Raw genomic sequence first — 25,602 nt, 5'->3', positions numbered from 1 at the left:
GCCTTGTGCCAAGTCAGTCTTCAGGACTGTATCCCAAAATACCTGGTACTTCCCAGTACCAGCCAGAAGTTAAACATTACTCATTCAAATTACAATGTGCCCTCTCAATGTTGCAGTCACAAATTAGTTGTGGGGAGATCTCTGCATTCCTCCAATTCTGGCATTGCACATCCTGATTTTAATCACTCCACCATTGGCAACCATCCCTAAGCTCTAAACTTCCCTCCCTAAACTTCTCCACCTTTTTCTCCTCCTTTAAGATGCTCCTTAAAACCTACTTCTTTGGTCATCTGCGCTAATATATCTCCTCATGGTCTCGATATCAAATTTTGTTTGAATATGCTGTTGTGAAGCCTGGGAAGTTTTACTACATTAAAGGCGCTATATAAATGAAAATTGTTGTTGTTTGGAAGGTGCAGCTTCTTGGTGAATTGGACATGCTGACATCTGTGCCTGATTTTCCAATGCGTGCTGGGAGTGGAGTCTTGCAATTTTGGGAGGGATATGTAAAGAGCATATCTCTAATATACCCTGCAGAAAATTACCTTGTATCAACTTGGCATTTGAGGGTTGATTTTACGAATGTGCGCTACTGATGATGACCATGACCCTTTGGCTGCAGATATCGTGCAATTATGGACACATTACCCATGATTTTCATTTTAATGACCAGGAATTTATAAGGTTTGCACATATGATTCCCTGATAATGCACAGCTAATTCATAGACTCCCTGCCAATAGTGCACATTCATAAAATTGAGCTTACGGTCTAGAAACAGACTGATTTATGAGGATAACATTAAAAAAGACTTGTCACAGACTCATGTGATTGAGATGCGTAAAGTTCTTTGATTCAGATGCATAGATAATATTTCCAGCCCCTCCACCCTCCAGGATCTCTGCGCTCCTTAATTCTGGCCTCTTTTCACTGCTCCATCATTGGCAGATGTGCCTTCAGCTGCTTAGACATTAAGCATTGGAATACCCTTCCTAGACCTCTCCATCTCTCTACCTTTCTCTCCTCCTTTAAGATCCTCATTAGAACCTACCTCTGACCAAGCTTTTGCTTTGCTGAAGGTGCCATATTTGTTGTTGTTGTTCATTATTTTGAATTGTACCAATGAGCAAATTATTGAATACAATTCCCATTAAGATTTCAAGAGGCAAAATTCTAAAATAAAAAAGAAAATGCTTGAAGTTCACAATAGGTTCACCAGCATCAAAGAGTGTTTTTTTTTTTTTAGAGATACAGCACTGAAACAGGCCCTTCGGCCCACCGAGTCTGTGCCGAACATCAACCACCCATTTATACTAATCCTACACTAATCGCATATTCCTACCAAACATCCCCACCTGTCCCTACATTTCCCTACCACCTACCTATACTAGTGGCAATTTATAATGGCCAATTTACCTATCAACCTGCAAGTCTTTTGGCTTGTGGGAGGAAACCGGAGCACCCGGAGAAAACCCACGCAGACACAGGGAGAACTTGCAAACTCCACACAGGCAGTACCCGGAATCGAACCCGGGTCCCTGGAGCTGTGAGGCTGCGGTGCTAACCACTGCGCCACTATGCCGCCCTTTTGTGTGACGGCCCTTCGTCAAAACTTCTATAGGGCAGGAAGAATTTATAGGGCTGACAAAACAAAGGGGAGGGTGAGAACAGCAGATGAAAGTGAAGAGTATAGAAATTCAAACTATTTTTACAAAGGAACAAAGGACATAATAGTATACAAACAGATTTCCAAATGCTTGAGAGGAATTTCAGTTTCCAGATTTTTAGGTTTGACCTCTGGATTGAAAGAGTTTTGGATCAGGTCAGGGGTATTCGTATGATATCTAAAATGAGCTGTGCTGCATTTGCTTGACTTATTTTGGTATTTGCATTAGTTACAGCAGTGCTTTCAGGCATAATTCCCCTTTTAAAAGCAGCTATCATTTAATAGCACAATATAGAAAATAATACATGCTGAGTTAGTCAAATTATTTCTTTATCAATTAGGGGTGTGTCCTGAACTATTCATAAAGGAAGCTGAAATGTAAACTGATGCAGTAAAATATGTTTCCAAAATACTGTTTGATCAGTAAGATAATTAGAAAAGCTTGAAGTAGAATCCAGAATCGAGCAGATATTACTATTGAAATTATAAAGCGTTCCATTATTTTTCAACCTCAGCCATGTCCTTAAATAACTTCAATGTAACAAAACCACTCTGAAGTGCACAGTTTAGGGCCAGACCTGTCAGCAGTAGGAGCGGAATTAGAGGAGGTGCCTAAAGGAGTTAGTTTAAAGAAGTCTTTCAAAATGAATAAGAATAAAAAAGGTGAATGATTTTAGGAGAGAGTTCTAGTGTGGGAAGAAGATGGCCAACATTGGATGAGTGGAGGGTACAAGTAGGAATGCAAGGCTTAAGAAGGTTTTAGAAGTAAGGAGGAGCAAGGCCCTGGAGCGATTTGTAGACAGCAATGAGCATTTTGAAGATGAGGGATGGCACGAAGCTTAGAGGTCATTAAGGGCAGAGAAGATAGATGACTAGGTTTTCCACTGTTGTATTATAGGCAAACACAGCAACCAACTTACACACAGCAAGGTCCCACAAAGAGCTGTGAGGAAAATGCAATAGACTTCAAAAGGACATCGACAGGCTGGTCGAATGGGCAGACACATGGCAGATGACAATTAATGCAGAGAAGTGTGAACTGATACATTTTGGTAGGAAGAATAAGGAAAAGCAATATATACTAAAGGATATAATTGTAAAGGGGTGCAGGAACAGCGAGACCTTGGGGTATATTTGCACAAATTGTTGAAGGTGGCAGGGCAATTTGAGAAAGTGGTTAAAAAGGCATAGAGGATCCTGAACTTTATAAACAGAGGCATAGAGTACAAAAACAGGAAAGTTATGATGACCTTTATAAAACACTGGTTCAGCCTCAACTGGAGTATTGTGTCCAGTTCTGTGCACCACACTTAAGGAAGGATGTAACGGCTTTAGAGAGGGAGTAGAAAAGATTTATGAGAATGGTTCCATGGATGAGCATTTCAGTTACTTGGATAGATTGGAGAAGCTGGAGTTGTTCTTTAATTTTATTTATTTATTTTTATTTTACGATCTGTAATCCGCTGCCTGAGAGTGATGGAGGCAGATGCAATTGTGGCTTTCAGAGGAAATTGGATAAGCACCTGAAGAATAAAAACTTGCAGGGCTACAGGAAAAAGGTGGGGGAGTGGTACTGGCAGAGTTGCTCTCACAGAAAGACGGCCCAAACACGATGGTCCAAATGGCCTCCTTCCATGCTGTATCCATTCTACGATTCTATGAGATAAATTACCATCTAATCTTACTCTTTTTTGTTTGTATTGACCTTGACCTGCATATTGGGAGAACTCCCCTGTTCTTTGAGTAGTGCTGTGGAATCTTTTACATTCACCTGAGAGGCAGATAGTACCTTGGTTTCACTTCTCATAAAATGCACATTGATCAATGCAGCACTCCCATAGTTCTGCAGTGAGGTGTCAACTTATTTTATGTGCTGCAGTCATAGAGTCATAGAGTCTCATTTACAGCACAGAAGGTGGCCATTCGACCCATCGAGTCCATGCCAGCATGCAAAGCAATCCAGTTAGTCCCACTCCACTGCTCGATCCCCGTAGCCGTGAAAGTTTATTTCCTTCAAGTGCGCATCCAATTTCCTTTTGAAATCATTGATTGTTTCCGCTTCCACCACCCTCATGGACAGCAAGCTCCAGGTCATTACCACTCGCTGTGTAAAAAAGATTCTTCCTCTCATTCCCCCTGCATCTTCTCCCCAAAATCTTCAATCTGTGTCCCCTAGTCCTTGTACCGTCAGTTAATGTGAACAGTTTTTCCTTGTCTAACCTATCTAAGCCTGTCATAATCTTGTACATCACCATCAAATCTCTCCTCAATCTCTTTTACTCCAAGGAGAACAACCCCAGCTTCTCCAACCTAACCTTGTAACCAAAATCCCTCATCCCTGGAATTATTCTGGTAAATTTCCTCTGCACCCTCTCAAGCACCTTCACATCTTTCCTGAAGTGTGGTGACCAGAACTGGACACAGTACTCTAGTTGGGGTCTAACCAGAGCTTTATGAAGGTTCAGCACAACAACACTGTTTTTGTAATCAATGCCTCGATTTATGAAGTCCAATATCCCATATTAGATTAGATTAGATTAGAGATACAGCACTGAAACAGGCCCTTCGGCCCACCGAGTCTGTGCCGACCATCAACTACCCATTTATACTAATCCTACACTAATCCCATATTCCTACCAAACATCCCCACCTGTCCCTATATTTCCCTACCACCTACCTATACTAGTGACAATTTATAATGGCCAATTTACCTACCAACCTGCAAGTCTTTTGGCTTGTGGGAGGAAACCGGAGCACCCAGAGAAAACCTACGCAGACACAGGGAGAACTTGCAAACTCCACACAGGCAGTACCCAGAATCAAACCCGGGTCCCTGCAGTTGTGAGGCTGCAGCGCTAACCACTGCGCCACTGTGCCGCCCACTTTGCTTTGCTAACCACTCTCTCAATATATCCTGCCACCTTCAAAGATCGATGCACATACACTTCCAGGTCCCTCTGCTCCTGTGTACACTTTAGACCTGTGCCATTAAATCTATATTGCCTCACCCTATCCTTTCTGCCAAAATGCATCACCTCATGCTTGTCTGTTTTAACTTTCATCTGCCACTTATCTACTCATTCTATGTCTAACCATGTCCTGTTACAGGCGATTCGTATCATCCTCGCTGTTTGCCACATGTCCAGGTTTGGTATTATCAGCAAAGTTTGAAATTCTACTCTGTATTCCAAGATCCAAGTCATTTATATATAGCAAAAAAAGCATTGATCCTATCACTGACCTTTGGGGAACACCACTGTCTACCATCCTCCAGTCTGAAAAATTTACTATTTATTTATTTAGAGATACAGCACTGAAACAGGCCCTTCGGCCCACCGAGTCTGTGCCGACCAAGAACCACCCATTTATACTAACCCTGCAGTAATACCATATTCCCTACTATCTACCTACACTAGGGGCAATTTACAATGGCCAATTTACCTATCACCTGCAAGTCTTTGGAGGTGGGAGGAAACTGGAGCACCCAGCGAAAACCCACGCGGTCACAGGGAGAACTTGCAAACTCCACACAGGCAGTACCCAGAATTGAACCCGGGTCCCTGGAGCTGTGAGGCTGCAGTGCTAACCACTGCGCCACTGTGCTGCCCAATGACTCACTGTTCTCTGCCCTGAAGCCAATTTTTTATTCAATTGGACACTAATCTTCCTTTCCAGGAGCCTCAATATTCTTAACCAGCCTTTTATGTGGTACTTTATCTAACGCTTTCCTAAAATCCATATAGACAACATCCATCGTATTCCCTTCATCAACCTCTGTTACTTTATCAAAAAATTCAATTAGATTAGTCAAATATGATCTGCCATTTACAAATCCAAGCTGGCTATCCCTAATTATCTCAAACCTCTCCAAGTGCCTGTTGATTTGTTTCCCCTGATTATTGTTTCTAAAACCTTACCCATCACTGATGTTAAACTAACTGGCCTGTAGTTGCTATGACTCTCCTTACACCCTTTCTTGAATAAGGGTGTCACATTTGCCACTCTCAAATCCTCTGGCATCTCCCCCATATCTAGGGAAGATTGGAAGATTATGACAAATCCTTTCCTCTATCTCCACCTGCACTTCCTTTAGCAACCTGGAATGCAAGCCATTCGGGCCAGGTGACTTATCTACCCTTAATATAGCCAGCCTTTCCGGTATCTCCTCCCTCTCAACTTTTACCCTATCCATTGCCTCTACTCTCTCACTTCTACCGATATTTTGTCAGATTCCTCTATCTTAGTAAACACCGATATAAAGTACTCATTAAGTATTCTCCCCTTGCCCTGTGCCTCTAAGCATATATTGCCCTTTGTGTTCCTATTAGGCCCCACTCCATCTCTTACTACCCGCTTACTATTTCCATGCTGATAGAAGATCTTTGGGTTCCCTTTTATGTTGACTGCCATTCTATTCTCATATACTCTCTTTGCCAGTCTTATTTTCCTTTTCACCTCCCTTCTCAACCTATTGTATTTGACCTGGTTCTCACTTGAAGGATTAACCTGCATCATACACTCTCTTTTTATTATTTTTTTTTATTATTTAGAGATACAGCACTGAAACAGGCCCTTCGGCCCACCGAGTCTGTGCCGACCAACAACCACCCATTTATACTAACCCTACAGTAATCCCATATTCCCTATCACCTACCTATACTAGGAGCAATTTACAACGGCCAATTTACCTATCACCCGCAAATCTTTTGGATGTGGGAGGAAACCGGAGCACCCGGCGAAAATCCACGCAGACACAGGGAGAACTTGCAAACTCCGCACAGGCAGTACCCAGAATCAAACCCGGGTCCCTGGAGCTGTGAGGCTGCGGTGCTAACCACTGCGCCACTGTGTTTTTATCATAATCTCTATCGTTATCGTCAACCATTGGTTCCCCTACTTTTCATCCTTTCTGAAATGTACCTAGCCTGTCCCTGAAGCATCTCTTCCTTAAAGTTAACCCATTGGACAAACAACCTTCAAACTCAGGAGTGACAGTGCTACCCCAGAGCCAAAACAGCATAACGTTCAGTAAGCCAACAAGAAGCATGCTGTTGAATGTGAGTCGTGAAGTGATAAAGGTATGAATGAGGTCTGGGAAGAGACAAGAAATATTGTGGAGGTGGAACTCGACAATATGTAGTACCAAAAAACCTCTGATTAAAAGTTATTGATATTTTCATTCGGCTTTAAGGTTAACTAGGACTTAAGTTTCCACAGAAATAATCTGGTAAATTTCCATACTGGTTCATTAGTAGTGTATCCTGCTTCATTAAAGAGGACAATAGCAATCTTGTACTGCAATGGTAATGTAAATTATAATGCAAAGTAAATCTGTAGTTTTATGATGTGTATTAGTGAGCAGAAAAGTAAAAAACCATTCTTGTCGAAGTAAGTATATTTATATTTTTGTTTTTAAACAGACGTGGTGTTCTTCACCTTCATGAAAGTGCAGGGATCCATGACATTGGCAAGCCCAGGTGGCAACTCACCTGCTGTTTATTTGTGGTTATTGTCATCCTTTACTTCAGCCTGTGGAAGGGAGTTCGAACTTCTGGCAAGGTGATCCCACTATCCTGTTAAATTCTAACATCAATGAGACTTGCAGACAAGCAGATTTAACTGTGTAGATCTAAAACAAAATCAAATATTGTTTCGAATATTCAAGCGATCAGTTCTACCATTGCAAAACAACACTGACAGGAGGTTTTGACTTGTATATATTTTTATTTCTAAATAAAGGCATTCATATTTCTGTTGAAATAATCAAAACAATTAACTTGAAATATGAAGTTACCAGTCTCATTATTAATTTTTCTGTGGAGGCTTGAATCTAGCCCAGATGCATTTTCATTGACTCTGAATAAAGTTGTCAATTTTAGACAAGTCCACCATCAGGTGCTAGATTCTAGACTGCTATCTCTAATAACTAAATAATTAAAGCTAAATAATATTAGTATTCATGATGAAACATTAGGATTGCTTCTCAGAAGTTGGTGTTAAGATTTGTTGATTGTTAAGAGTTGGTGGACTTGGCTTTGCCTCCTACTTTCTCCTTGTCTATTGCAAGAGTGGTTAGTTTTACCGTTGGATCAGGAAATTACCTTCACTAGCCAATATCTAGTCACCTGATAGCAAGACCCAGGTGAAACAATGAAACCTTGGTAAGTTTAACTTGAAAGTCAGATTGAATAATATTTATTGAGAGGAAGCTGAAAATAAATCAAAAGCTGTTTTAGTCATAGAGTTATACAGCACAGAAACAGGCCCTTCGGCCCATCGTGTCTGTGCCAGCCATCCAGCACCCAACTATTCTAATCCCATATTCCTGCACTTGGCCTGTAGCCTTGTATGCTGTGGCATTTCAAGTGCTCATCTAAATACTTTTTAAATGTTGTGAGAGTTCCTGCCTCCACCACCTCTTCAGGCAGTGCGTTCCAGATTCCAACCACCCTCTGGGTGAAATTTTTTTTCCTCAAATCCCCCCTAAACCTCCTGCCCCTTACCCTAAATTTATTCCCCCCTGGTTCTTGACCCCTCTGCTAAGGGAAAAAGTTTCTTCCCATCTAACCTATCAATGCCCCTCATAATCTTGGACAATTCAATCATGTCCCCCCTCAGCCTTCTCTGCTCTAAGGAAAACAACCCTAGACTTTTGAGTCTCTCTTCATAGCTGAAATGCTCCAGCCCAGGCAACATCCTGGTGAATCTCCTCTGCACCCTCTCCAGTGCAACCACATCCTTCCTATAATGTGGTGACCAGAACTGTACTCAGTATTCCAGCTGTGGCCTAACTAGCATTGTATATAGTTCCATCATAACCCCCCTGCAGTCCAAGATCCCATATGCTTTACTAACTACTCTTATAATAGGTCCTGCCACCTTTAAAGATCTAATCACATGAACCCACCCCACCCCACCCCTCCAGGTCCCTCTGTCCCTGTACACTCTTTAGAACTGTACCATTTAGTCTATATTGTTCTCCCTATCCCTTCTGCCAAAATGCATCACCTCACATTTCTCTCTTTTAAGACCCATCTGCCACTTAGCTGCCCATTCTGCTAGCCTATCTATGTCCTGTTGTAGTTGATTGGTATCATCCTCACTTCTGCCATATGTCCAAATTTGGTATCATCGGCAAATTTTGTAATTCTACTCTGTATTACAAGATACAAGTCATTTATGTAAATCAAAAAAAGTAGTGGTCCTAGCACTGAACCTTGGGGAATATGGTTTTTGTCATCCTCCTGTCTGAAATACACCTGCTGTTTTCCATCCTTCAGCCGATTCTTTTGACACTGACACTGACCCTCCTATTCCATGAGCCTCCAGTTTGATAATCAGACTTTTATGTGGTCCAGGACAACTACATGTGCAGGAAGTGTCATCAGCTACAGCAGCTGAAGCTCCGGTTTTTGGAGCTTGAGCAGCAGCTGGCACCACTGTGGTGCATCTGCAAGGCTGAGAATTAAGAGTATGCAGGCAGAGAGGGAATGGGTGACCACCAGGCAGTCAAGAAGGACCAAGCAAGTAGAGAAGGAGTCCCCTGAGTGTATTTCATTTACCAACCAGTATTCCGTTCTAAACACTGATGAGACGTATATAAAGAGCAAGAGGGTAACCAGGGAAAGGGTTGGCCCACTCAAGGACAGAGATGGGAATCTATGTGTGGAGCCAGAGGAAATGGGCGAGGTGCTAAATGAGAACTTTGCATCAGTATTCACCAAAGAGAAGGACTTGGTGGATGATGAGCCTAAGGAAGGAAGTGCAGATAGTCTCAGTCATCTCATTATCAAAAAGGAGGAGGTGTTGGGTGTCTTGCAAAGCATTAAGGTAGATAAGTCCCCAGGGCCTGATGGGATCTACCCTAGAATACTGAGGGAGACAAGGGAGGAAATTGCTGCGGCCTTGACAGAAATCTTTGCATCCTCATTGGCTACAGGTGAGGTCCCAGAGGACTGGAGAATAGCCAATGTTGTTCCTTTGTTTAAGAAGGGTGGCAAGGATAATCCAGGAAATTATAGGCCGGTGAGCCTTACGTCAGTGGTAGGGAAACTATTAGAGAGGATTATTCGGGACAGGATTTACTCCCATTTGGAAAGAAATGAACTTATTAGCGAGAGACAGCATGGTTTTGCGAAGGGGAGGTCGTGTCTTACTAATTTGATTGAGTTTTTTGAGGAAGTGACGAAGGTGATTGATGAAGGAAGGGCAGTGGATGTTATCTATATGGACTTTAGTAAAGCCTTTGACAAGGTCCCGCATGGCAGACTGGTACAAAAGGTGAAGTCACACGGGATCAAAGGTGAGCTGGTAAGATGGATACAGAACTGGCTCGGTCATAGAAGACAGAGGGTATCAGTGAATGGGTGTTTTTCTGAATGGAGGGATGTGACTAGTGGTGTTCCGCAGGGATCAATGCTGGGACCTTTGCTGTTTGTAGTATATATAAATGATTTGGAGGAAAATGTAGCTGGTCTGATTAGTAAGTTTGCGGACGACACAAAGGTTTGTGGAGTTGTGGATAATGATGAGGATTGTGAGAGGATACAGCAGGATATAGATCGGTTGGAGACTTGGGCGGAGAAGTGGCAGATGGAGTTTAATCCGGAAAAATGTGAGGTAATGCATTTTGGAAGGTCTAATGCAGGTGGGAGGTATACAGTAAATAGCAGAACCCTTAGGAGTATTGACAGGCAGAGAGATCTGTGCCTACAGGTCCACAGGTCACTGAAAGTGGCAACGCAGGTGGATAAGGTAGTCAAGAAGGCATACGGCATGCTTGCCTTCATCGGTCGGGGCATAGAGTATAAAAATTAGCAAGTCATGTTGCAGCTGTACAGAACCTTAGTTAGGCCACACTTAGAATATTGCGTGCAATTCTGGTCGCCACACTACCAGAAGGACGTGGAGGCTTTGGAGAGGGTACAGAGGAGGTTTACCAGGATGTTGTCTGGTCTGGAGGGCATTAGCTCTGAGGAAAGGTTGGAAAAACTCGGATTGTTTTCACGGGAACGACGGAGGTGGAGGGGCGACATGATAGAGGTTTACAAAGTTATGAGCGGCATGGACAGAGTGGATAGTCAGAAGCTTTTTCCCAGGGTGGATGAGTCAGTTACTAGGGTACATAGGTTTAAGGTGCGAGGGGCAAAGTTTAGAGGGGATGTGCGAGGCAAGATTTTTACACAGAGGGTGGTGAGTGCCTGGAACTTGTTGCCAGGGGAGGTGGTGGAAGCAGATACGATAGCGACGTTTGAGAGACATCTTGACAAATACATGAATAGGAAGGGAATAGAGGGATATGGGCCCCGGAAGTGCAGAAGGTGTTAGCTACAGCAGGCATCAAGATCGGCGCAGGCTTGGAGGGCCGAATGGCCTGTTCCTGTGCTGTACTGTTCTTTGTTCTTTGAGAGTGATGGTTCCTCTGGGGTATGTAGCCAGAGTGTAGACCATGGCACCAGGGCTAGCTCAGCTGTACAGGGGGGCTGGAGGAAGATTGGAAAAGCAATAGTGATAGTGGATTCCATAGATTGGGGAACAGACAAGCATTTCTGCAGCCGCAGACATGAATCCTGGATGGCATGTTGCCTCCTTGGTTCCAGGGTCAAGGATGTCACAGAGTGGTGTAGAGCACTCTGAATGGCGAGGGTGAGCAGCCAACAGTTGTGGTTCATATTTGTACCAAAGACATAGGTAGAAAGAGGAATGAGGTCCTGAAGGCAGAGTTTAGGGAGCTAGGAAAGAAACCATCAAGCAGGAACTCAAAGGTCGTATTCCGCAGATTACTCCCAGTACCACACACAAGTGAGTATAGAAAAAGGAGGATAGAGCAGATTAATTCATGGCTGGAGAGATGGTGCAGGAGAGAGGGCTTCAGATTCCTGGGACATTGGGATCGTTTCTGGGTAAGATAGGACCTGTACAGGTCAGACATGTTGCACCTGAACAGAGCCGGGCCCAATGTCATTGTGGGACGATTTGCTCGTGCAATTGGGGAGGGTTTAAGCCAACTTGGCAGGGGTGTGGAAACCAGGAGGTAAATTTTGAGAGGAAAACCAAAGTGCACAGAGAATTGGGAGAGACAGATAGCACTAGAGTTGGAAATAGTAAGGCATTAAGTGATGTCAGTGTAAGAGGGAATGTAATAAGGTCTAAATGGGGTTTACTATGCATGTATATGAATGTGTCGAGTGTGGTAAATAAGGTTGATGAGCTGCAGACTCCGATAGCCATGTGGAAACATGAGGTCATGGTGATAACGGAGGCCTGGCTCATAAAAGGGCATGACTGGATTATAAATATTCCTGAATACTAGGTGTTCAGGAAAGATAGGGAAGGAAGGAAAGGCATAGGGCTAGCTGTATTGATTAAGGAGAACGTTACAGTGCTGGAGACAGAGAATGTCCTAGAGGGGTCAAGGACAGAACTTATTTGGTTAGAGCTAAGAAACAATAGAGGTACCATGACATTGCTGGGGTTATTCTATCGGCCACCAACGAGTGGGAAGAATATCGAGGAACAAAATTGCAAGGAAATTACAGAGAGGTGCAAAAATTATAGAGTAGTTGTAAAAGGGGACTTTAATTATACGAATATAGACTGGGATAGTAATAGTGTAAAGGATAGAGAGAGGTAAGAGTTTCTAGAGTGTGTTCAGAAGAATTTTCTACATCATTATGTTTCCAGTCCAATAAGGAAGGAGGCATTGCTGGATCTGGTTCTGGTTCTGGAGAATGAGGTGGGCCAAATGAATCAAGTGTCAGTAGGTGAACATTCAGGGGAGTGACCATGGCATCATACATTTTGGTTAACTATGGAAAAAGACAAGGAGCAATCCAGAGTAAAGATAATTAGTTGGGTGAGGATCAACCTCAATGGAGTGAGAATAGATCTGGCCCAAGTAAATTGGAATCAAAGATTGGAAGACAAAACTGTAACTGGACAATGGGTTACTTTTTAAAAGGAAATAGCTCGAGGGTAGTCAAGATACATTTCCACGAAGGGGAAAGATAGGGCAAACAGGCCCATAACTCCCTGGATGATGAAATAGATAGAGAGTAAGATGAAGCTGGAAAAGGGTGCATATAACAGATGTCAGTTGGATAATATATTTGAGAACCAGGCTAAATATGGAGGCTTCAGAGGGGAAGTGGAAAAACAGATAAGAGAAGCAAAGAGAGGGTATGAGAAGAAACATACGGCTAACATAAAACAGAATCTAAAGGTCTTCTATAGCTTATAGATATAAAAGGGTGGTAAAAAGAAGAGTGAGGCCGATTAGGGACCTAATAGGGGATTTATGCATGGAGGCAGAGGGCATGGCCGAGGTACTAAATGTGCACTTTGCATCTGTCTTTACCAAGGAAAAAGATGCTGCCGAGGTCAGGGTGAAAGAGGAGGTAGTTGAGACCATGGAGGGTTTAAAATTGATAGAGGAGGTATTATATAGGCTGGCTGTACTTAAAAGTTGATAAGTCACCAGGACCGGTTGAGATGTATCCAAGGATACTTCGGAAAGTAAGGGTAGAAATTGTGGAGACACTGGCCATAATCATCCAATCCTCCTTGGATACAGGGGTGGTGCCAGAGAACTGGAGAATTGCAAATGTTACACCCTTGTTCCAAAAAGGGTGTAAGGACAAGCCCAGCAACTGGAGGCCAGTCAGTTTAACATCGGTGGTGAGAAAGCTTTTGGAAACAATCGGGCTGAATTTTGTTGAGCTCCTTGAGCTCCCGACAGATGCAAAAGACAGGCTGGTGGAATGAGTGGACAACTGGCAGATGAAATTTAATGCAGAAAAATGTAATGTGATTCATTTTGGTAGGAAAAACGAGGACAGGTAATATAGATTAAAGAGTACAATTCTAAAACGGGTGCAGGAGCAGAGGGACCTGGGGGTATATGTGCACAACTCATTGAAGGTTGCAGCGCAGGTTGAGAAAATGGTTAATAAAGCATATTGGATTCTGGGCTTTATAAATAGGGGTATAGATTACAAAACATGGAAGTTATGATAAACCTGTGTAAAACACTGGTTCAGTCTCAACTGGAGTATTGTTTCCAATTCTGGGCAGCACAACTTGCGAAGGATGTGTGAGAGGGTGAAGAAAAGATTCACCACATTGGTTCCAGGGATGAGGAAAGGTTGGAGAAGCTGAGTTTGTTCTCCTTGGTGAAGAGAAGATTGAGGTGATTTGATAGAGATATTCAAAATCATGAGGGACCTGGACAGAGTAGATGGAAGAAACTGTTCCCATTGGCTAAAGGATCCAGAACCAGAGGGCACTGACTTAAGGTGATTAGCAAAAGAAGCACCAGCGACATGAGGAAAAACGTTCTCCATGCCGAGGAGTTAGGATTTGGAATGCACTGCCTGAGAGTGTGGTGGAGGCAGATTAAGTTGAGGCCTTCAAAAGAGAATTGGATGATAATTTGTAGAGAAAAAAATTGCAGGGCTATGTGGAAAAGATGGGGGAATGGGACTGGTTGAATTGCTCTTGTAGAGAGCCAACACAGACATGATTTTGATTTAGATTTAGATTTAGAGATACAGCACTGAAACAGGCCCTTCGGCCCACCGAGTCTGTGCCGACCATTAACCACCCATTTATACTAATCCTACACTAATCCCATATTCCTACCACATCCTCACCTGTCCCTATATTCCCCTACCACCTACCTATACTAGGGGCAATTTATAATGGCCAATTTACTTATCAACCTGCAAGTCTTTTGGCTGTAGGAGGAAACCGGAGCACCCAGAGGAAACCCACGCAGACACAGGGAGAACTTGCAAACTCCACACAGGCAGTACCCAGAATTGAACCCAGGTCGCTGGAGCTGTGAGGCTGCGGTGCTAGCCACTGCGCCACTGTGCCGCCCCTGATGGGCCAAATGGCCTCCTTCTCTGTTGTAACCATCCTATGATTCTATGATTTTTTGTCAAAGGCTTTCTTAAAATCCATATCGACAAGATCCATTGCTTTCCCTTCATCAACCATCTCTGTTACTTCATCAAAAAAAAATCAATTAGGTCTGCCTTTCCAAATCCATGCTGGCTGTCCCTAATTAACTCAAACATCTACAAGGGCCTGTTGATTTTTTTTCATGATTATTGTTTTTAAAACCTTACCCACCAGAGATGTTAAACTGATTGGCCTATAGTTATTAGCAACGTTCTTACACCCTTTCTTAAATAAGGTTGTCACATTTGCCACTCTCCAATCCTCTGGCACCTTCCCATATCTAGGAAAGATTGGAAGATTATGACAAACCCATCCACCATCTCCATCCGCACCTCCTTCTGCAACCTTGGATGCAAGCAATCCAGAGCAGGTGACTTATCCACTCTAAGCATTGCCTGCCTTTCCAGTATGTCCTGCATATCATTTTTCACTCCATCTTTTACCTCTACCATCCCCGCCTCTACAGATATTTTGTCATCCTCTTCCTTAATAAATACTGATACAAAGTACTCATTAAGTAAGCCCTGAGCCTCTAAGCATATATCACCCTCTTTGTCCGAATAGTCCCCACCCCAACTCTTACAAGCCGCTTACTATTTACATTCTGGTCAAAGAATTTTGGGTTTCCTTTTATATTAACTGCCATTATATTATCATATTCTCTCTTTGCCAGTTGTATTTTCCTCTTCACCTCCCTTCTCAACTTCTTGTATTTGGCCTGGTACTTGCTTGAAAAATTCACCTGAAATGCATCATATATCCTCTTTTTTGTTTGATCCTTCATCATCCAAGGAGCCCTGGCTTTTGTTCCCTTATCTTTCGCCCTTGTTGGAAAGTACCTAGCCTGTACCTGAAACATCTCCTTCTTAAAGATCACCCATTGGTCCACTACAGATTTTCCTGTCAATATTTGGTTCCATTTTACCGTGGTTCGATCTGCTCTCATTCCATTGAAGTTAGCCCTCTTCCAATTTAGAAGTTCTACCTTAGATTGTTATTTGCGCTTCTCCATAGCTAATCTAAAACTTATGATACAATGATCAGTCTTACCAAGTGCTCCCCCACAGACACTTGGTACATTTGGCTCACCTCATTCCCCAGCATCAGATTCAGCAATGCCTCATTCTTAGTTGGATCAAGAACACATTGACCAAAGAAGTTCTCCTGAACACATTTCAGAAATTCCACCCCCTCCTTAACCTTTACTCTAACATTATCCTCATCGATATTTGGGTAATTAAAGTCTCCCAATATCACCACTCTATAGTTCTTGCACATCTCTGTGATTTCACTACAGATTTGCTCCTCCAACTCTCTCAGTATTTGGAGGCCTATAGAATACCCCCAGTAGTGTGATCATACCCTTTTTGCTTCTCAACTCTAACCAAATGTTTTTTTTCCAGTCAAGAACATCTCTTTCCAACACTACAATGTTTTCCCTAATCACTATTGCCACCCTACCTCCCTTTTTCACTTCCCTATCTTTTGTAAACACTTTATATCCTGAATATTAAGCACCCAGTCCTCATCATTTTTAAGCCATATTTTCATTATTGCCACTACATAATATTCCCATACTGCTATTAATTCTTGTAGCTCATCAACCTTATTCACCAGACATTGTGCATGCTTTGTAAATCTGCCTTTGTATTCCTCGTAGTCCTTCTTAGTCTGTTCCTATCTAATATGGTACTACTTCCTTCTCTAATACTATCCAACACTCTCACTCCTTTATGCACCTTATTTTTCTTTTCTACTTCAATATACTGGTACCCATTCCCCCCTCCAATTTAGTTTAAACCATCCTCAATTACACTATTGAACCTCCCCATGAGGACAATGGTCCCAGTCCTGTTGAGGTATAACTCGTCCCTCTTGAATAGGTGCCTCCTGCCCCAGATAGAACATAGAACATAGAACATTACAGCGCAGTACAGGCCCTTCAGCCCTCGATGTTGCGCCGACCTGTGAAACCATCTGACCTACACTATTCCATTTTCATCCATATGTCTATCCAATGACCACTTAAATGCCCTTAAAGTTGGCGAGTCTACTACTGTTGCAGGCAGGGCGTTCCACGCCCCTACTACTCTCTGTGTAAAGAAACTACCTCTGACATCTGTCCTATATCTATCACCCCTCAACTTAAAGCTATGTCCCCTCGTGTTTGCCATCACCATCCGAGGAAAAAGGCTCTCACTATCCACCCTGTCCAATCCTCTGATTATCTTATATGTCTCTATTAAGTCACCTCTTCTCCTCCTTCTCTCTAACGAAAACAACCTCAAGTCCCTCAGCCTTTCCTCGTAAGACCTTCCCTCCATACCAGGCAACATCCTAGTAAATCTCCTCTGCACCTTTTCCATAGCTTCCACATCCTTCCTATAATGCGGTGACCAGAACTGCACGCAATACTCCAGGTGCGGCCGCACCAGAGTTCTGTACAGCTGCAGCATGACCTCGTGGCTCCTAAACTCGATCCCCCTACTAATAAAAGCTAACACACCATATGCCTTCTTAACAGCTCTATTAACCTGGGTGGCAACTTTCAGGGATTTATGTTCCTGGACACCAAGATCTCTCTGCTCATCTACACTACCAAGAATCTTCCCATTAGCCCAGTATTCTGCAATCCTGTTACTCCTTCCGAAGTGAATCACCTCACACTTTTCCGCATTAAACTCCATTTGCCATCTCTCAGCCCAGCTCTGCAGCCTATCTATGTCCCTCTGTAACCTACAACATCCTTCGGCACTATCCACAACTCCAGCGACCTTCATGTCATCCGCAAATTTACTAACCCACCCTTCTACACCCTCATCCAGGTCATTTATAAAAATGACAAACAGCAGTGGCCCCAAAACAGATCCTTGCGGTACACCACTAGAAACTATACTCCAGGATGAACATTTACCATCAACCACCACCCTCTGTCTTCTTTCAGCTAGCCAATTTCTGATCCAAAGCACTAATTCACCTTCAATCCCATACTTCTGTATTTTCTGCAATAGCCTACCGTGGGGAACTTTATCAAACGCCTTACTGAAATCCATATACACCACATCCACGGCTTTACCCTCATCCACCTGTTTGGTCACTTTGTCAAAAAACTCAATAAGGTTTGTGAGGCACGACCTACCCATCACAAAACCGTGCTGACTATCTCTAATGAACTTATTCTTTTCAAGATGATTATAAATCCTATGTCTTGTAACCTTTTCCAACATTTTACCCACAACCGAAGTAAGGCTCACAGGTCTATAATTACCAGGGCTTTCTCTACTCCCCTTCTTGAACAAGGGGACAACATTTGCTATCCTCCAGTCTTCCGGCACTATTCCTGTCGACAATGACGACATAAAAATCAAGGACAAAGGCTCTGCAATCTCCTCCCTGGCTTCCCAGAGAATCCTAGGATAAATCCCATCTGGCCCAGGGGATTTATCTATTTTCACACTTTCCAAAATTGATAACACCTCCTCCTTGTGAACCTCAATCCCATCTAGCCTAGTAGTCTGTATCTCAGTATTCTCCTCGACAACATTTTCTTTCTCTACTGTAAATACTGACGAAAAATATTCATTTAGCACTTCCCCTATCTCCTCCGATTCCACACACAACTTCCCACTACTATCCTTGATTGGCCCTAACCTATCTCTAGTCATTCTTTTATTCCTGATATACCTATAGAAAGCCTTAGGGTTTTCTTTGATCCTATCCGCCAATGACTTCTCGTGTCCTCTCCTTGCTCTTCTTATCTCTCCCTTTAGATCCTTCCTGGCTAGCTTGTAACTCTCAAGCGCCCTAACTGAGCCTTCACGTCTCATCCTAACATAAGCCTTCTTCTTCCTCTTGACAAGCTCTTCAACTTCTTTAGTAAACCACGGCTCCCTCGCTCAACAACTTCCTCCCTGCCTGACAGGTACATACTTATCAAGGACACGCAGTAGCTGCTCCTTGAATAAGCTCCACATTTCGATTGTGCCCATCCCCTGCAGTTTCCTTCCCCATCCTACGCATCCTAAATCTAGCCTAATCACATCATAATTTCCTTTCCCCCAGCTATAATTCTTGCCCTGCTGTATATGCCTGTCCCAGCCCATCGCTAAGGTAAACCTAACCGAATTGTGATCACTATCACCAAAGTGCTCACCAACTTCTAAATCTAACACCTGGCCGGTTTCATTACCCAGTACCAAATCCAATGTGGCATCGCCCCTGGTTGGCCTGTCTACATACTGTGTCAGAAAACCCTCCTGCACACACTGGACAAAAACAGACCCATCTAAAGTACTCGAACTATAGTATTTCCAGTCAATATTTGGAAAGTTAAAGTCCCCCATAACCACTACCCTGTTACTCTCGCTCCTGTCAAGAATCATCTCTGCTATCCTTTCCTCTACATCTCTGGAACTATTTGGAGGTCTATAGAAAACTCCCATCAGGGTGACTTCTCCTCTCCTGTTTCTAACCTCGGCCCAGACTACCTCCGTAGACGAGTCCTCAATCTGGTCCCAATGCCCCATAATTCTAAATCCCTCTCTCCTGCAGCATGCCGCAAGCCACGTAATGATCATTCCTATCTTCCTATTTCTACTTTCCCTAGCACATGGCACTGGGAGTAATCCTTCAATGTCTTACTCTTTAACTTCATCCCTATCTCCTGAAAATCTGACTGTAGGACCTCAATTCCTGCCTTCTCTATGTTGTTGATACCAATGTGTGCCACAACTTCTGGCTCACTCCCTTCCTCCCCCCGCCCCCCCACCCCCCCCCCCCCCCGGCAAAATATTATTCATGCTCTCCGAGATGTCCTTTACCCTGACACCAGGGAGGCAACACACCATTCAGGACTCGCGATGATGGTTACAGAAATGCCTGTCTGCCCTCCAAACTATGGAATCTCTTGTAACGACTACATTTCTGTACTTTGCTGCTCCCTCCTGTACAATCCCATGCCCATTGGTGCCATGGTCTGGACTGCACTCCTTCAAGGTGTTGTCACTCTCAGCAGTCTCCAAAGCTGAGTCTGATTTGAGAGTGGCACACACTCTGAAGACTTCTGCACTTCCTGCCTCTTCCTACTCTTCTGAATGGCCACCCATCTACTATCCTGAACATTCACTGCCTGTGGGGTGACCACCTTCTGGAACATATGATCCATGAAAATTTCCTGTTCCCTGATGCTCTCCAGCTGCCTCTCAGTTTAGTTTAGTTTAGAGATATAGCACTGAAACAGGCCCTTCGGCCCACCGAGTCTGTGCCGACCATTAACCACCCATTTATACTAATCCTACACTAATTCCATATTCCTACCACATCCCCACCTGTCCCTATATTTCCCTACCACCTACCTATACTAGGGGCAATTGCTAATGGCCAATTTACCTATCAACCTGCAAGTCTTTGGCATGTGGGAGGAAACCGCAGCACCCAGAGGAAACCCACGCAGACACAGGGAGAACTTGCAAACTCCACACAGACAGTACCCAGAATTGAACCCGGGTCGCTGGAGCTGTGAGGCTGTAGTGCTAACCACTGCGCCACTGTGCCGCCCCTCAGGTTTGGAAATCCTGAGCTCGAGCTGAAGCAGCTGGAGACACTTCCTATACATATGGTTCCTCAAGACACACAAAGCCCTAAGGATCCCACATGGTGCTGGAATTGCAAGCAACAGGTTTCAGCTGCCCATCTATGATGAAAAATATCTTCATTCCCTTTTTCATAATCTAGTTAGTACCTTGTCTAAACTATTAATTTTAATTAAATTGGCTCTAGATCTGCTCTGTGCTAATACTCTTATGAATTCAGTTACTGTTATATGTACTCCAATTGGAATTCCATTAATTAATCTAAGCTGTAAATTTAATACTGTAATTTATAGTATCCTGGTGCTAGCTTAAATGACTACCCCAGATTAGAGAGAAAAAACCCCTCAATAACTCACCAAAAGTGGGCGGCGCAGTGGTTAGCACCGCAGCCTCACAGCTCCAGCGACCCGGGTTCAATTCTGGGTCCTGCCTGTGTGGAGTTTGCAAGTTCTCCCTGTGTCTGCGTGGGTTTTCTCCGGGTGCTCTGGTTTCCTTCCACAAGCCAAAAGACTTGCAGGTTGGTAGGTAAATTGGCCATTATAAATTGCCCCTAGTATAGGTAGGTGGTAGGGAAATATAGGGACAGGTGGGGATGTGGTAGGAATATGGGATTAGTGTGGGATTAGTATAAATGGGTGGTTGATGGTCGGCACAGACTCGGTGGGCCGAAGGGCCTGTTTCAGTGCTGTATCTCTAAACCAAAATACTGCAGATGCTGGAAATCTGAAATAAAAACAAGAAATGCTGGAAATACTCAGCAAGTCTGGCAGCATCTGTGGAGAGAGAAGCAGAGTCAATGTTTCAGGTCAGTGACCCTTCTTCAGAACCTACCTGCTATCCTCTGACATTTCTCCTTTTTTTGGAAAACGCTGTGGATGGTCCGCGCTCCCCTGCTTTGTTTATCAGCCGCTGCTGCTGCTCTCAGGTCTCGCTGTCTCCTGCTCCCTCACTCGGACCTGCTCCCTGTTTTGCAAAAGACCAGAACAGCACCTCTTCCCTTACTGTGCCGAATTCCCTCAGTGACCAAATTCCCCGAGTTATGTACTCTGTCGCAGTTGTACTCCTTCTAGCTGGACTTAGTGCCACTTACGTTGGACCATTTTTCAGGGGTTCCTGGCTGCCATCTAAAACAGGCTTTCGAGCCTTAAATCGTTAAATAAGGGGCCTAACACCTGTTTTAACCACCCTCTAGGAAATTAGGCATCTCACAGCAGAGCATGAGGCAAGCCTGCTTAGCTCTGGCTTCTTCAGTGGTTGCCACCAAAAAGTTAGCTTTGAAGAAAAATACATTTTTGAAAGATGTTGCTGTGGAGCCAGGAGGAGCAGGAGTACTTCCCCCCGACTCGACAGAATCCCGATCGGCAATCCCCCTTCCGGCCGCTACACCCCCTCCAAAGACATACCTTTGGGCTGCTACCAGTGAGGCAAGCTGACCAGAACGCATCTATTTAAGAGATGCCTAACAGCGGCTCACAACAACTATTTCTGATTTACATTCCATCAGTGTGGGCTGCATTTGAACGCAGGCGACAGAGATGAAAAGAACTATTCAGGTCCATCGGACAACATAGTCTGTACTCCTTGTAAAACTTTGTGTATTTCTAAATTAATTCTGAACTGAGTCTGCCACCATTAAATATTATTTTGCATGCATAAATGTTGTATGAGAAGTCAGTATCATGGGAAATGAAACTAACAATTACATCAAGAAAATATACAGAAAACAAACTATTATCAGATATCATGAAAATGGCTTACTCCATTTCCTAATTTCATGTTCAATTGTCTTTATGTGTACTTGTATATTTCATTTATTTTGAGAGTTTTGTGCTTATTTAGTGAAGGTAATAATGTCATATTGAATTTATCCTTGTTTTAAATGCTATGAAGCTTTAATGTAGATGAAGCCTAGTTTAAAAAAATCAATAAAGTGCAGAAAAAATAGTAAAATATAATTTGCTTTACCTTAACACATAACAGGTCGTCTGGATTACTGCCACTATGCCATATGTGGTTCTTACTATCCTGCTGCTTCGTGGCGTCACTCTCCCTGGAGCGATAGATGGAATCAAAGCATATCTAAGTGTTGACTTTTTACGTCTCCGTAGCGCCTCAGTAAGTCTTTAAGACCAGAGTTTCAATACTTGTGTGGTGTCCAGTTATAAAACAGCCATTGATCTTCTTCTTGTGTTAAAATAATGGGTGCGCGTAATTTATTATGTATACAGCAATAAACAAATATCGTACCATAGCTTTGCTTTTCATACATTTTAAATAACTTGTAGATAAAAAAATACAGTAAGAAAATTAATCAAATGCTACAAGTTTAGAGAGAAATACACTAAATTTGATGGAATGAAGTAAATACAGAACATGTGAAGCAAAAACAAAAATAGTTAGAAGAATACAGCATGTCAGCATTTAGAGAGTGAACAGATGTTTCGCCAATGGGCCTCCCTTCAGAATAAATTTATTTTAAATTTACTTTATTTTAAATTGAGTGTATACCTTCAATATATTTAAATTAAATTGTTTTATCTGGCTAACATTATTCATGGAAACTGACAGGATTTTGCTCTGGATCCTCTGCTGTTTATATGATAAAAATAATGAAAGTGAATACTATCAAACTATTTGTTGATTGTATCAGGCTATATGCTAAATACCAGAGCCTCCAAAATGGCATTCACTGTTAGTGTCCGTCAGAAATATGCAGAGTAGGTAGATCATGAAGTTAATCTGCATATAGCTGATTTGACACTGGCATTGCCATTTTGGAGCTCAATGCTTCAGTTAGTGCGTTCTCTTAACCTCACACAGCTGAACATGCGTCCAGCAGCAGGAAGGAATCTCCACCATCGCTGTTTAAAGGAATCATGAATTACTTTCAGGTTAGTTGCTAATGAAAGATGGAAGATGGCAGGATCCCCAAAGACACATTGTACAGCGAGCTCGCCACTGGTATCAGACCCACCGGCCGTCCATGTCTCCGTTATAAAGACGTCTGCAAACGCGACATGAAATCGTGTGACATTGATCACAAGTCGTGGGAGTCAGTTGCCAGCATTCGCCAGAGCTGGCGGGCAGCCATAAAGACAGGGCTAAATTGTGGCGAGTCGAAGAGACTTAGTAGTTGGCAGGAAAAAAGACAGAGGCGCAAGGGGAGAGCCAACTGTGCAACAGCCCCAACAAACAAATTTCTCTGCAGCACCTGTGGAAGAGCCTGTCACTCCAGAATTGGCCTTTATAGCCACTCCAGGCGCTGCTTCACGAACCACTGACCACCTCCAGGCGCGTATCCATTGTCTCTCGAGATAAGGAGGCCCAAAAGAGTTGCTAATTGATTTCTACTGGCTGTTGCTGTGGTTATAGAAATGCTTGGTGGTTTTTGAAATTCATTAAAGTTGTGGATGTCAGCAGGGAGTGGTGTGGCACATGCTGAAGGACTTTGTCCTGACTTCAACAATTCTGCACAAACTACCATCTCCCAGAAATGGAGATTCCCTTGGTCTACAACATTACAGGGAGAATGGACAGAGATGACACAGAGCAGGACAAGATTCTGGAAGAGAGTGGAGTGGGGGAGGGAAATGGTCTCTTAGCAAAAGGTCCTATCTACTCAGGGGGCAATTCTTCTACCTGAATCTCAGCGAGGAACAGTGTGTCAGACATTTCCATTTCACTAAGGACGTCCTTACTTAAATCTGCTGCCTCCTGCAGTCACAACTGCACTCTTGGAGCAGGACAAGGACGGCATTGGCTGTGGAGGTAACAGTAGCCGTGAACCTTTATGTGTCTGGCTCGTTCCAGACTGGAACAGGTGATATTTGCAACATTCACTATAACACTAATGTTCTGTATTCAAAGGAAGCTGAATACATTTCATTCTCTCTTGCCAGAGAGAAGCAGGCAAAATGTGCATGCAGCTTTATTAGGATTACAGGCTTCCCCATGGTGCAGGGTGCTATTGACTGCTCGCAAGTCGCTTTGCAGATGCCACATGTCAACTCTGAGATATACTGCAACTGGAAGAGATCCTACTCTCTCAATGTCCAGCTGATGTGCAACCCTATGCAGCAGGTCAATGGCCAGTATCTTTGCAACAGTCATGATGCGTTTGTTCTCTGGCAGTCCGCTGTGCGATCTGCATTTGAGTCACCACAACAAACCAGAGGGGGGCTATTGGACGACAAAGGCTATCCTTTGATGACATAGCTCTTAACTGTGATGCACAACCCCCACACACATGTAGGCAGCATGAATACAAGAAAACCACGCTGCCACATGAAATGTGATAGAACAGATCATTGGAAATCTGAAACAACACTTCCTCTTGCCCTCTGGAGGAACCCTGCGGTACTCTGCAAATCATGTGTCAGGATTCATGGTGGTCTGCTGGATGCTGCGCAACCTCACCATCATGAGGGGATGGCCCTTGTCACCAGCCAACCAAGTGAGGATGAAGAAGAAGCAGAAGAAGAAGAGAGGAGGCAATTGTTGTATTATCTCTTTCTAGATTACGGCAAACGAAGCTGAAGGGAAAGCATAGACGTTGAACACAGAGCTTTAATAGAAACTTGTTGCTTCAGCTTGCATGTGCTAACTAACTGTGCAAGAAAACTAAATCATGTGATATTGTATCACTTCCAGTGATAACATACATATTAGCATGAACATATATTTAAATGATTATATTTAACATACTACCAAATACACTATCACAACAGCAACCAACACAGCCCCTTTCTGCCCGGGCTGTCCGGGATTGACTCATCCAGCTGCGATATCAGTAAACACAACCCCATTTGCCACTAGTTCCAAACCTTTTCTTCCCTCAGTTATTGACTTTCGCAGTGTCCTCTTGGTCACAGTGCTCAAATAAAAGCAACCACAAAATAAACATTCCAAACCAAATTTAGAAATCAAATCATGCCATATTGCACACAAATGTCAACTAATTACCCTTGTGCCTTCCCTTAATACGTATCTTCCATGTGCCTTTGCCTGGCCTAGTGCTTCTATGCAGAGCTATCCATGTGGCTGCAGTACAGCTGGTGGAAGGCTGCTGACTTTCAATGGTGGAGACTCCAGCTGGCCTTGCAGGACAACCTTGAGCTGCCCTGGACTTAGAAGACCCAGCAGCAGACTGCATCATCTTGGCATGGGTGGCAGCGGTCTGGGCTGGCTGACTGACGGGTAACATCAAGGGCACTGGTGGGAGAACAAATATTGTCTTCTTGAGAGAGGGCAGCAGATTCCTACTCCACCGAGCCATGCCCCAAAAGAAGCACCTCAACAATCCTAGTAATGTGTTGGAGGAGAGATTGCTATGACACCCTGCAAACCCCTTTGTACACTGGTATCTGCAGGCATGGTGGTAGCG

The 25,602-nt window shown here is 43.5% G+C and overlaps 1 protein-coding gene across 1 annotated transcript in view; it reads left to right on the top strand.

Annotated features, from left to right (window-relative positions):
- The window catches only part of slc6a3 (solute carrier family 6 member 3), a 128,957-nt gene that overhangs the window by 14,951 nt on the left and 88,404 nt on the right, over positions 1-25,602 (top strand). Inside the window, exons 4-5 of the mRNA XM_068050467.1 lie at positions 7,086-7,224; positions 22,200-22,334. Coding sequence (XP_067906568.1) covers positions 7,086-7,224; positions 22,200-22,334 — 274 coding nt within the window. The remainder of the gene's footprint in view (positions 1-7,085; positions 7,225-22,199; positions 22,335-25,602) is intronic.

This window comes from Heterodontus francisci, chromosome 2 (genome assembly GCF_036365525.1).
Source record: "Heterodontus francisci isolate sHetFra1 chromosome 2, sHetFra1.hap1, whole genome shotgun sequence".
Lineage (NCBI taxonomy): Eukaryota > Metazoa > Chordata > Chondrichthyes > Heterodontiformes > Heterodontidae > Heterodontus > Heterodontus francisci.
This window is presented reverse-complemented; position numbering and strand designations above follow the sequence as displayed.